General features: G+C 42.3%; 1 protein-coding gene across 1 annotated transcript in view; it reads right to left on the bottom strand.

Moving 5' to 3' along the window:
- Window positions 1-5,284: 5,284 nt before the first annotated feature.
- Window positions 5,285-14,651, bottom strand: part of adamts18 (ADAM metallopeptidase with thrombospondin type 1 motif, 18) — a 69,074-nt gene continuing 59,707 nt past the window's right edge. The window contains exons 19-24 of the mRNA XM_084541935.1: window positions 13,964-14,168; window positions 10,917-11,111; window positions 8,930-9,000; window positions 8,584-8,749; window positions 7,235-7,427; window positions 5,285-6,379 (exon numbers count right to left, since the gene is read on the bottom strand). Coding sequence (XP_084398061.1) covers window positions 6,264-6,379; window positions 7,235-7,427; window positions 8,584-8,749; window positions 8,930-9,000; window positions 10,917-11,111; window positions 13,964-14,168 — 946 coding nt within the window. The 3' untranslated portion in view covers window positions 5,285-6,263. The remainder of the gene's footprint in view (window positions 6,380-7,234; window positions 7,428-8,583; window positions 8,750-8,929; window positions 9,001-10,916; window positions 11,112-13,963; window positions 14,169-14,651) is intronic.

Below are 14,651 nucleotides of genomic sequence, written 5' to 3' on the forward strand. Positions count from 1 at the left end.
TCACATTTATCACACATATAAGTTCTCTTTCCCCCCCAACATCATACTATTGGGGGATTTTATAGACAATGCCACTAATATACTCACAAGAGACTTTACATCTTCTTTGGATAGCTTTGGACTGCAGCAATATGTGGCAGAATGGATGGGAAAGAGTTGCCTGACAACGCCACCTGGGGAATTGCACCCCAGGAAATACACTACTCAGTACCCGGTCATACAGATTCGTTACACTCAGTTATATAGAGGATGGAAGACGGACTTCCAAATATAACAAAGATTAAAATTTAAAATTTATGAGGTTTAAAGGAACACAAAGATGCCAAAGAATCACAGCCTGAGTGTCAAAATAATAAACCACAGATAATTATGGTAGACAATAAACAATTGGCAGGAACAGGGCTGAGACTTAGCTTGGTGGACAGACTAAAGCAAACAAAACTCAAACCAAAAAAACCCCTACAAACCAAACCACCCCGTGCCACGCCAAATTAAGGGAAGTGAGAGGGGAACCATCACCGGGGAACTCAATTCAGCAGCTCCTATTCTAGAAAAGAAAGAAACAAAATTACAACCCTGCTTGTGGTGGGACACTCAGGCAGATTGCACAGTTAAGACATGGGGCCCATACTAAAACACACACAGCACTCACACACCAACAGAAAAGAATTAACCTAATAACTAATTGAACGATTGAAACAAATACAAATATACAAAGAAAACAAAGTAACAAGATAATAATGAAACTAAACAACTTAACACCAAAACGCAGCTGTGGGCGGGGGCCAGGAATAGTAATAAACCTATTAGCTAAAAGCAAACCCAATAGCTGGATATTAACCCAAATAAATGAAAGAAAATATTTAACCAAATTACCTGCACAGAACTAAACCAAATGAGCAACAAAAGAAAATATTTGACCCAAACGAATAAAGCAAATAAGCAACAAGAAAGAAATTAATCAAACTGACAGGAGTTGTGGTGGGATGGAGAACCCGAAGCTGTGTGGACACACGCCGGAATTACTGTGCAGTTAATCGGGTCATGTAGAACGCTGGCAGCAGCAGTAGAAGATGCTTACACCCATCTCAAACTTGCCATTTCTATCAAAACTAGTCGTAAAAACAGTGGCAACTCTGATCTATTCAATTCAGTTCAATTTTATTTATATAGCGTCAATAACAATACAAATCGTCTCAAGACGCTTTAAAAAACCCCAAAGCAAGCCTGCATACTCCCTTTTAACAGGAAGAAACCTTGAGCAGAACCTAGCTCATATGGAGGGACCCATCTGCCTAAGGTCGGGTAAAGACAGAAAAGAGAGAGAAGAGAACACCAGGAGAAACGAGATAAACATCTGTCATAGATACATATATCTGACTAAAGTGTACATGTGGACTCTTATGATACAAACTGATGATGTTACATGACAGTTTGAAAATGTAAGAGGAATCACAGGCAGGTTGTAGAATTGTTCATTCAGGTAAGAGTGGATAACTGCAGGAGGTCTATATGTTTGAACAATTCCAGTCTGGTTTTCGCCCATCCCACAGCACAGAAACAGCTCTTATAAAAATATCTAATGACATCCTCATGGCAGCTGACTCTAGACTTTTAAGTATTCTGATTTTCCTTGACCTAAGTGCAGCCTTTAACACCATCTCACAGAACATCCTCCTTGAATGGCTTGCCTCCGTTGGCATCACCGGCACCTGTCTCAAATGGTTCACATCATATCTCTCCCACCACAGTGAATTTGTCCAGCTTAAACACTTCAGATCCCACTCCTCACCTGTCACCAGAGGAGTCCTCCAGGGCTCCGTCCTGGGTCCACTACTGTTCATCATTTACCTTCTTCCACTTGGCAATATCTTTCCGCCTGTCTAATAGAAATTAAATCCGGGTTCTCTTGCAACTTCCTACAAATGACAGCAGTAAAAAGAGGTCCAAAGTTAACAGTTTTTCATTAAACATTGATAACTCCACTGTACTTCCCTTCCCTCAGGTTAAGTGTCATCCTCATCAGCACTCTTTCTCTGGAAACCCACATCAACAACGTGACTCGGTCCGCTTACTTCCACCTCTGCAACATCAATTGACTTTGCCCATCCTTATCACAGAACATTACTGCCATTCTTGTCCACACCCTCATCACCTCACGCATCGACTATGGCAACTCTCTTCAACTGGTGCAAAACACTGCAGCCCGCATCATCACCCGAACTCCCTCCATGGACCAAGAGCCTACAACATAACACTGGTACTTAAGGGGTGTGACACTGTAAATAAACAACTTAACACATTATGTCCATGTTTTATACAGCAAGATCATGGCAATACTTACGCTAACCAATGTTAAGCTACTTTTATTATTATTCACAACAAGGTGGTAAACAGCTTTTTAGTATCTAGATTACTCACTGGCAAGGTGCCACACTGCATCTCCAACATGGTATTAAGCTCGGCAAATATTTTTATCATATTGTTTTGTATTTGTCTTTTGGCACGTTCAATGGACTTTCCCAGGGCTTCTCTAGCCAGCTGATGGGAGAGCTCCAGCCGTTCCCTGAGCTGTAGGACATGGTGTGGAATGGTGTTGATGTTGTCATTGCCAGGTGGCAAACCACCGACCAAGTCAGTCTGCACACCCACTTAGAGGTAAGCTTTCCAGCCACTGTCAATGCTTGTTCATCTGTTACTGGAAAAGCCTCCACCCACTTGCTAAAATAGTCTTGTACTACTAGTATGTAATAGTTGTACCTTTCTGTGGTTGTACCAACCGCAATCCTCTCCATAGGGGTATCAACTAGCACAGTGCCCATGGCAGCTTGAGGTGTTTTCCTAGGCACACCACAGAGTGACATGGTCTTTCGTGTTGTACCAATAGTATCTGGTCTGAAGTCGTGTGAGGGTCCTTTCCACCCGAAAATGTCCACCCACAGGACCATCATGCATCTGCTCTATTTAAGAATCATGGTACACATGGGGCAACAGAATCTGGGGATGGAACTCTTTCCATTCCGAGCAGTAAAACTTCCTTACCAGAGCTCCACCTTTTTGGTAAAGTCTTTTCCACTGTGCCCAATAAGCTTTGGTGGCAGGACTGCAGTGCGCTATGTCGGCCTAGGGTGGCCGACCTCTTCACTCCTCCATCCATTTTCTTAATGGTGCAATGTCTGTATCAGCCATTTGTGTGTCAACCAGCTGTTCTCGTGTCCAACCACAGAAAAGGTTGGTGTTGGGCTGTTCACTCACTCGGTAGACGTTCGGATGGGACAGAGCATGTTTGCAGCCATTGTCACAGGAAGAGCTCACCACCCCCACTGGCCATGACTCTGGCATGAGGGTCAGGCAGCTCCCACCAGGATGACCGGCCCCATCTACCCCCACTGGAGTGTGCTGTGTGTGAGTAATTTCAGTTGCATTGTCAGGTAGGTTGCACTGCACCATCTTATGCTGAGGTTGGTCACTGAAACTAGGCGTTATCCTCACGCACAGTCATTTCCTCTCTTTGCCCGCCGGAAATTTCTTCAAAGGCGATCCCGGATGAGCCCCCAGTGTTACCTGCACCAGTCTAGTCTAACACGCTAATGTCTGGACACCTCTTGAGAAGGAGGAGGACTGAAGTGGAATACCGGTCACAACACAAACTTCAATTAGCATTCTTTTTCAGATGACAGGAACGGCGGCCGTAAAACAACTTCTGGTGCTGTAGCCCTGAACCTATCTAGACACTGCTTCACCTGCAGAGTTGTCCTTGCAGATACGCTTTTCCGTGGTACTTTCTCTTTCGCACAATATACTGTACCTCAAACGTCACGTATACACTTAGGTTGCAATGGAGTGACGTCATGTCATCATTGGTCAGACTGGGCAGGGGTCCAGCATAGTTTTGGCAAACTTACACACCGATTCCATTAAGTTTAGTGACCTCCGATTGGTGTAACCGGGTGTCATTACTGCCGATGTGAATAACAATTTTACCATATTTAGCCTTAGCTTTAGCCAGCAGTTTAAGATAAGATTCAGTGTCGCCTGCTCTGGCCCTTTAAATGCATTTAACTATGATCGCGGGATTCTCTAGCTTCACGTTCCGCAAAATAGAGTTGCCAGTTAGCAGAGTTGGTTTCTCAGCGGGTGTGACGCGAAGTAGAGACAATCGGTTCGAAACGTAAAGGGGATGGTGGTGATCCATGGGCAGAGTAGTACTATGTTTCCTTTGTACCGTCACCCATCTGCCCTGGCAGCTCCTGAGCAGCCGGGAGACAGCTAACAGGACAGCTACTCTTAGTCAGTCCGCACTGGCTGCTGGGCCTTGATTAGCTCCTGGTCTGTTTTCCATGGGACACACAGCAGTTAACATGCTATACAGTAATAGCACAAAATTGCATGACTAGTAGTAGATAAGAAGTTACAGGATAAGCGCTCGGTGCCAGAGAATAGAAAGTGGAGGATGCGAGAGAGAAGAGAGAAGAGGACATGTGCCCAGTGCGTTGTCCCCCAGCAGCCTAGGCCTATTGCAGCATAACTAAGGGATGGTTCAGGCCAGCCCTGATTATAAGCTTGATCAAAAAGGAAAGTCTTAAGTCTGACCTTAAAAGTAGAGAGGGTGTCTGCCTCCCGAACCCAATATACAATATACATACAGACACATTTGCTATTTTGTGAGTTGATCAATATGCTTCACATGCCACATCTCTACATTTGGATCAGACATCTGTGGAGAAAACACCTACACCATTCTCTCTCAACAATCAAAACCTCTCACTATCTAGACTGCACCCACGCTCATCCAGCAATCATCCTCTTCTGTCCCTCTCAACCCTCTGCTTCTCTCTGTTAGGTTTACAGGGAACCTTGCTCATTATTCACCTCATTCTGGCAGTAACAGAAAGAATGCTAAGAAAAAGTAGGAGAATACATGATCATGTTATTTACCATAACAATACAAGAGAGATAAATATGACCATTTACAACAAATAAGATGTTTGACATACACATAAAGTCATGTTTTTGTAGCGTTAACATGAATGGGATGTACAGGAAAACTGTATCCCTGTACTGGACTCAGCAGTAGCATTCAAGCGGATAATGTGGCAAGGAGAAGTGCAGATCACTGATTACTAATGCCTCAGATAAAATCTCATCACATGGATCCAAGAATGACTGGACAGAACACAGAATGGATATGTCACAGATCCACCAAACATTTGAAAAAATGAAAAATTACAAACGATAATATCATAATAATTTATATAAAGGCATATAAAACCATATGCCTTTAAATATACAACAAAGAAGGAAGCTAAAAATACAATTGTCCTCCTGTTCTCCTGAAGGCTTTCTAGTTTCAGAAGTTTTTAAAGAAAACATAAACATTACATCAAAAAATCTTGAGATGTGATTACTTCTATCGTTTCAGTTCCAATGTGGTCAGCAACACCCCTTTATACACTAGTCAAGTACTCCAGGAAGAAAGCAAACATCATTGACTGCGTTTACATGGTCTTTAGTATCCCGATTTTGAGGCTTATCCCGGCTTTGAGCATATTCGGGATATGGTGTTTACATGGAACACAGAGAAACCCGGTTATTCATATCCCCGTATACATGATAAATAACAGTAACCCGTTTTCCGATCACTGTATCCTATCTGCGCATGCGTGTTTCACGTCTTTTTCAATGTTTTCCAACGCGACCTAACTTGTTCAACGGAGCGAGGTGGAAAACCAGCGTCACGTAGCTTTTCCGCAACAGATTTGAATACATCGGCATTTCGGTGTTTTCTGCCATCTAAACACGTCGTTATGTTTAGTTCTTTTATTACTTTAAGGGAAAATTCTGTCTCTTCGTCGCTCCAAAAGTGAGAAGTTCTCGTTGCCGCCATGTTGTTTGTATATCTAGTGCGTCACTTGGCGTCACTCGTGCCTGCGCAGACAGTGGGCAGCCGTCAGAAATCGGGATAAGGTGTATACATGCTCCAGTATCCCGGCTTCTATCGGAGTACTCCAGGTAGCAAAACCGGGTTTCTTGAAATCGGGAAATGAGCATATCCCGATTTCTGAATTCGGGATATGGTGTTTACATGGACAAACACAAAAACAGGATACTTCAAAAACCCGATCAAAATCGGGATACTAAAGACCATGTAAACATGGTCATTGAGAGCAGTTCAGTGTGTAGCCAGCAATCTCCCCTGAATGGCCTCTGTGGCAGCATCTCCTGCAGAGGCTGGATGACGCAGACTCAGAGATGGCGGAGTCCTATGGCGTCTTGCTTGAGCAGGACTTGCAGCACTGCCGTCCATAGAACTTGTGGTTACAAACGCCGTGCTGGGGAACCAAGTGACACCAGCTAAAGTGGTCCACACAGTGATCATCTGTACAGAACACGAGAAATAAGGGATAGTTCAAACCATGTAACTCCAGAATATTGAGTATTATTGGTTCAGCGATCAGTGAAATATTCCAAAAAGCCATCTCATTTTGCATTTTTAAAATGGGTGTTTGGCCTGACCAAAATTCAAAGATGTTTAACTTAAGATTACATAAAATAAATAGATAGAAAAAAAGTAGAAAGAAATAATAATAATAATAATAAAATGACCTGGACTACTAGTGTAGTGTAGTGTACTTCTGTGGTTGAAACTGAGTGATCATTGTAGCTATATTTATGCACACGGTAATGCTGTGAACTAATTTCTAATGTAGGCATTCTAAGCATGTGTTGCTAATGCTAACATACTGTTTACCATGTATAATGTTTACAACCTTTGTTCAGTATGTTGCATTTTGTAGCATGCTAATGAAGGGAGCAGTTTTGTAGGTTACCATGCTTACAATAAATATTTGGAAATTAGCAAAGTACAGCAGTGTTTGGATATAAGATGTTACCACTCTGAATTTGATGATGATGGTGAAAACATTAGGGCTGTCTGAACCAAATTTCAATCCAATTTCATGACAAGAAGATAGTCAATTTCATGCTATGGAGAGGAAGTAGAGAAAGTCGTGCTTTGCTGACCAAAAACACAGGCATCCCTAAAGCTATATTGTCATCTAAGGTAAAAATCAGGTGGCTGGACATGTCACCAAATATGCAAACATGTTGTTTGTACTTGAATTCGTTGTTTTTGGTCTACGGAAGAATTTATGAATTTGAGCATGAATTCCAGCACTGTACTTTCAATACATGAAGCTGGATAAATCTGTCTTTTTCCCTCTGAGCACTTTACCTTCTGATGTTGGTCCAGTAGCCTGGCCCCCAGGGTGTTGTGCTGGAGCTGGAGGAGCAGCTGGGCAAAAGTGTGTGTTGCATGCCCTGGATGTCACAGGTCTCTGATGGGGCAGGCAACCATCTGCTGGGCGACCTTGTCGAAGACACTGGATGGACCGAGTCTGAACTCCTCCACCGCAGGACACAGAGCACTGAGACAGAGGCAGGAGAAAAACGGCACAGAGACAAAAGGAAATGCATGATGAGAAAGAGAGAAACAAGATGAAGCACAGGGATACAAACAGAAGAAGGAGATGAAATTTTGAAGCCAGTGGAGTAAAAGCAGCCATCATAAAGGGAGAGGAAAGGATGGAGGAAAAGTGGAGAAACAAAGAGCAGATCAAGAAAACAAACATCCTAACCAGCATGTACCCGCCCTCCAGCGAGCTGTCAGGAAATATTTTGAAAACATACAAGGATGACAAGCTTGAGATCCAACAGAATAAGGTTGCCCTTAAGACTTTTTGCATAATAGATGATGTAACAAAACAGACTACACAACCTTTCCTCAAAAGGCTCTGAAAGAGTGTGGAGCTTTTGGATTTCATCTGAAGCTCACATAGCTACTGTTCCACTGCTGGTAGAGAACTATAACACATATGTGAACCTGCACCACCTACACAGTACAGTCTGTCTACAGTATAACATATAATAAAACAGGGGAGTCACCCACAATCTCATGTCTGAAACTGATCAGTTATGGCCCAGATATAATGTCTGGTGATTAACAACGACTTTCAGTTGATTTCTTATACCACCTTAACAGAGCAGGTGACCCAAGTCTGGTGATGTGTTCAGTCCAAGTCAGACTAATTAATATAAGTGGACACAGGGCAACTGCGCAGCCCATAGAGGCCTCTCAGTGTTTGTCATTGCCCAGCTGAGTGTTGAAGTCAGTTTCTCCAAACGGAATGGAAACCCACGTCAAAGACCCCATTCATGCTAAAATTGACCTGAATCTGGTGGTGAGCAGAGGAATACTGGCTGATGTAAGTTGACCCATTCTGGTAGACCCATCCTGGTAGACCATGACTTTGATTAGTCTGAAAGGGATTTAAATTGAGATGGGGTGCTTTTGCTAGCCACTAATGTCAGTAAGACAAAATCCCTACATCCCATTACTTCTTGACCTCATTTTCAAAAAAGTGGCAGGAAAATACTCTTTTGGTAGTGTGGGTTAAACACATCACAGTTGTAATCATAGTGTGGAGAAAAGCTAAAAACTGGAAGGCATATAGCTGGAACGCACATGCAGTGCTAAAAGTCTCCCATGTAGACAGTTCTGTATCAGAGCATGGGCTAGCGTACCTGCTGCCAGGGAGATGAGTACCAGCCTAAGACCGAAGCACTGGAAGTTGTTCTGCCAGGGACTACCTGATGGAGCTCTGGGCACAGACCTCGATGGCAGCCTTGCTGAAGATCCACCAAAGGTTTGGCCATGTTCCTGCACCTCCGTATGGGGAACTCCACATACCTGTGCAGGGTGAGAACAGATTGTCTGCTCAAAATGACTGTTCCTACAGCTTCACATTTTGAAATCACTGGAATTCTGACTCAGAGGACAGTGCACTGATGACACAGTGGGGTCTGAAGTATCTGTGCAGATCAATTAAAAATATGAACAATGTCTTGGTGTGTAGTTAAAGGCACATACCCTCCCTGCGAGTCTCTCTCCCCACAGCGAAGCTCTCTCTTCTGGAAGCCTGAGCCACAAGACCTGGAGCACTGAAAGAGAGTGCAGGCTACTAGAATGTGTACCGTGATATCTTTGAGTTAATATACAGTGTGCAGTAGGGGCTGTTTTTCATTCCATATTAAGAAACATAATATGTAGCACTGCTTCTTTCACTCAAACCACTGCACATTATATTAATGAGGATTAATAGGAATTTATGTAAAAAAAAAATCACTAATTTTAGCACAATCTGAAATGAAATATGTGCTGATTCATAAAACATTCTCATTTTGATATTGACTGATATTGTGATAAAACAAAAACGTCCCAGAAGATGAGTTGTTCTCTAAAGAACTTCTGAGAAGAGGAGACTCGGTTAAATAATTAGGGTAGGCACTTGGAAGGGTTAAAAGCAGAGAACAAATTCTTTGCGTGTGTGTACATATGTACATGGTGAATAAAGTGCATTTAATTTTAATTTGCTACTATGGAGTTGGACAACTGTACCAAAATGACTTATAAGGATTCATGCTGAAGAGGGATAATGAGCACAAACACAGAAAACTTGAAGAAATACTTGACAATGTCAGGTTTTTCACTTATGGAGTACATGCAGCTTAAGTACTTTATTTAACATGCATGTACATATTATCATTTTGTACTGTTTAGTGTGAAAAATTAAAATGTGTTACTGAGGTGTTTTAGACTGTAGGGTCCACGCCATCATCTATATGCATGTTCACTCTGAGTCGCATTTTCATAATCAATTCAATTCAGTTCAATTCAATTTTATTTATATAGCGTCAGTAACAATACAAATTGTCACGAGAGGCTTTACAAAACCCGGCCTGAAACCCTCAGAGCAAGCCTGAAGGCGACGGTGGCAAGGAAAAAGAAACCTTGAGCAGAACCCAGCTCATATGGAGAGACACATCTGCCTAAGGCCAGCCAGGTAGAGACAGAAGAAAGAGAGAAGAGAACAGCAAGATAAACATACATCTGTCATAGATACACATATCTGACTAAAGCGAACATGTAGAATCTGATGAGACAAATATAACATACAGCTGATGATGTTACATGACAGTTTGAGAATGTAAGAGGAATCATAGGCAGGTTGGAGAATTGTTCATTCAGGTAGGAGTGGATAACTGCAGGAGGCCGTGAAGACTAGGCAGGTTGATGAGACCATAACAACAGATGTAGTATGGAGCTCCACAGGAACAATTCAATGTTCTGCTGGGAAACTTTTGGACCTGGCATGTGGATGTTACTTAGACATGTACCACCCACCTAGACCAGACCAGGCACCCCCATCCCATAGCAATGACACTCCTTGATGGCAGCAGCCATGCCCCAGGATGCAGTCTGACACAGGCACACACACACAAACAGCTTAGGAACAACTCAAAAAACCTGAAAAACAGCACAGGGTGTTGACCTGGCCTCCAAATTCCTCCAATTTCAAGTATCTATGGGATGCACTGGAACAAGTCTAATTGACAGACGCCCCTCCCCTCAACCCATAGGACCCAAAGGCACCCAGTAACAATATTCTGTTGCCAGACACCACAGGACACCCTCAGAAGGCCCATGTCCAGTCTCTGATGAGTCACAACTGTTTTGAAGGCACACGGGAGACCTACACAATATTGTGAAAGTGGTCATAATCTTATACCTGATCATTGTATACTATACATTGTGCTATACAAACTTTTGTGCCCTGATATTTGATTATACGGCTGTTATTAGTAATCACTTCTATTATGATTTGTCATGCATTTGTTCATTTTTTTTTAAATTATAATTGATTATGCTGATTATGCAAAATAATTATTGATTATTGTGACAGTGTATGTGATACTACTAAACAAAAAAAATAGAAATACAAGTGTGTTGGGTTAGGGGTTTGTTAGATTTTACTTAAGTTCCACTTCCTCAAGTTTCATGTCTGCTTTTTGCTTACCTCACCCCAGGAAGTGGGGATCCACTGCAGCCTCTCGTTCTTGGGGCAGCGCCGAAGGACACATATCTCCTGGGCTTTGGGTCTGCGGTGCTGTCTGCACATGCTGTCAGGCACCACCACGGCCTTTGCCCCTGGATCAGTGCTGCGGCAGAACATGCTCCGCTTTCTCACTCCACGGCCACAGGACTTGGAGCACTGAATGTGGACAAAGTAAATAAAAGAAGATATTGTGGACCAAATGTCAAAAACACATGATTTTTAGAATATTAATCATATACAAAGTAAAAGTGGAATGACCGTGCACAGATTAAATCATCTTGTGTTTTAACCTTCAGCTTCCGTCACATTTAAGATATTAGACCATATTAACACTGGTTAAATCCTTGGCATAGACACTACAAATGCATTCATAACTCACCACATATTCAACAAGCAAACAGAAAGCCATTGGTTTGATGGCAGCACATTATGACCTATCATTAAATACAATAAACCAATGACTCTGGGATCAATGTGACCTCAACACATCAAAGTCTCCACTAACAGCAGACAGTGTTGCTGTAAACTCCACATGAACTGCACAGACATGCAAAGCAAATTGTCAAACTGCTCTGCTAGGACTGACGACCACCACTGTCTGGGTGTCGCATTCATTTGTTAGACAATATACCCAACTACACATAGCTCAGTTGTTGCCCTTTTTAGGGACATTGGCCATGTCTTTGTGTGCTTCTAATGTTACGAACCACTAGAAGCACACAACACACATGCCCTTTTGAATAATGACTGAAGGAAAGCTGAATGTCTGGACTGTCCAGGTCATGCCAGCTAATCATTTCACAATGTTTGACAAACTATCAGATCTGCTGCCAGGCTATTCATATTCTGAACAGGAATATGAGCAAAGAAAAGCTCAGTCTAATGTGTGAAACCTTTAATGTCAGAGCTGGTTAACAGCAGAATGATCTTTTTCCATGTCACGAATGAATCAGCCAAAAGGAAGCAGTTAAAAAACAGAACATTATCAATTGTGGTCATTTTTGTGTGGCTGTTTCGTTACTCATGTGTGTATTTGATTACTAAATGCATGTACAGTTCATTCCCTAGAGATGGCAGAGATGCTAAAAGTGTAAGCATTTGTTTTATGTTTGGAATGAAAATATTTGAATAAATTCACTGTAATAACTGAATACTGTATTTCACATGTCCAACAGGGGGCAGCAGAACATTTGTTTTAGCTTGAGTGAAACTCTGCTTGCATGGCAAACTCACTGTGAGTGTGTATGTCTTGTAGGCATAATTTCTGTCATGCAGATCTGTAAAGACACTGTGTTTTAAACTCAGCTAGGTGATGCTCTCCCTACAGTTTACTCAATAAATGCACAATTACAGAAATCCCACACAACCCTGACAGAAAAAAACAACAATGATTTAATAATAGACACATAAAGAGCGGGGTCAGAATCAAACAAGCACTAAGCACTAAGGCGGCAGTGGGAAGAAAAAAACTCAATTTTTTGAGAAAGTAACCTTGAGTAGGACCATGGACCATGTGCTTGTGGTCAGCCGGACAGAGACAGAAAAAGAGAAAGGAGAGAGGAGAGGATGAGAAGGGAGCATCAGGAGGAATGAGGCAAACATAAATATGTCATACATGCATACATCTGACTAAAGCATATATGTAGAATATAATTGTGATAAGAGTACAAGATATAACTGATGCATGTTACATTGCATTCTGTGCTTTAATGCGCATGAACAAATTTTTTTACAGAACCAGCCAGATTTCTCTGTTTAGTAGGAAAGTAGGAAGAAGGAAATCTTTAGACTAATGCTGGACTAAGACTACACAAATCTTATGACAGTTCATCCCCACACTCATTCCTCTCAAAGCACTCTGTGCCAAGGTTCAGCCCATATGGTCACTATCTAACATGTTTGATATTTAGGATTTAAAATCTGGATCATCAGATCAGTGATCAGTAGTTCCACAGTAGCTAATGAGAGAAACAAGTCTACAAGGACACAGCTATTGGTGCTGTGATACAAGAAGAAACATTCTAGACCTGATTTCAGAACTGTGTAGGATTTAAACTCCCATAGTTTTAGCCCAGTTTAAGAGTCTACAGCCATGCTGGAATCTATGGGAGTGTATGCAGTGATTGCTTTCAGCCTACTGTGAAATGTCTGCATGCTAAACTGCTACCGATAACAATGTTTAAATTCCGATGTTCAACAGCCAGGTATAGATATACAATGTTTATAATATCAGGTTAGCATGTTAGCATCTTGACTTTTGTTAAGTGGTAACAATCACGAAATTTAACCAATGGGAATGTCATTAACATCACTGACATTCCCATTAGTTAAACCTTGTAGGTATTTAATTTTGAAATTAACTATTGACAAAAGGAAATTTGAATCTACTGATGGCACTAGGGGCAGCACAGTGGCATGGTGGTTAGCACTGATGCCTTCACTGCATGTTCCGGGTTCAAATCCAGGCCGACTGGAGCCTTTCTGTGTGGAGTTTGCATGTTCTCCCTGTGTCTGCGTGGGTTCTCTCCGAATCCAGCTTCCTCCCACTGTCCAAAGACATGCTCATTAGGTTCATTGGTGATTCTGAAGTGGCCGTAGGTGTGCATGTGAGTGTGAATGGTTGTCTGTCTATCTGTGTTAGCCCTGCGAAAGACAGGCGACCTGTCCAGGGTTGTACCCCGTCTTCTGCCTGATGACAGCTGGGATATGCTCCAGCCCTCCCGCGACCCTTCACAGGACAAGCGGTTACAGAAGATGAATGAATGAATGATGGTAGATGAACTACCTAAACTGGTTATCACATGAAGAACACCAATAATGTTACTGATGTCATAGAAATCAATGTGACGGTTTTAGTGAAAACCACAAATGTCAAACTCAGGGTATTATTATGTAAATATTTCATGGATTTCATTACATTCCATCCTTGAACAAAGTAGATATAAGATGTTTCCTACTCCAAAAGTCATGCTGTTACAGTGAATTTTGAATGCTGCCATTAAACCCACCTGTGACCAGGACCCAGTGCTCCATTCTGGTGGGCAGGATTGGGTGTGGCATGGCTGGACTTGGGCAGGAGAGATGACGGGGCAAAGGGAGTGTGCCACCACCTCTTCCCTCTGGTAGGTTACCTTCCTCAGGCAGCGCAGCGTTCTGGTCTGTTGACCACCTCCGCATGATCGACTGCAGGTCCCCCAGTCTCCTGCTGCCCAACTGTGGATGTAAAGTGATGGTAAACTATAATGTATCTGTAGCCTAAACTCTGCCTTTATCATCAGGAAACCAACCACATGGCTGGATTCCAATCATATTAGATATAAAACTTTCCACAACAGCTTTTCCAAGTTTCTATGGCCAGCTGCAAAATACAAAATAGATTAAGGCTGAAGACAGATGTGTACTTGAATTCCTCATGTTTACTTTATGCTTTGCAATTCCTCCTTCCGCTTTTTATTTCTCTTCTCACTTGTCCTATTTGTCATCTGCATTTTTAAACCAAGTTTTTTGCTGTTTTATGGTATTCTTTGACTTGTCTTTGAAATTCTACTTTGTCACTGATGAAAGGTCTACTGCTACTTTTAAAATAGCTCCTGTCTTGGCATCAGGGCAAAAGAGTGGTTTGACAATCACAGGCTTAGAAGAGGGAGAGGGAGAGGGAGAGATGGGCAGATGGCTACGTCCACTTCTGCTACCGCA

Source organism: Chelon labrosus, assembly GCF_963514085.1.
Source record: "Chelon labrosus genome assembly, chromosome: 3".
Lineage (NCBI taxonomy): Eukaryota > Metazoa > Chordata > Actinopteri > Mugiliformes > Mugilidae > Chelon > Chelon labrosus.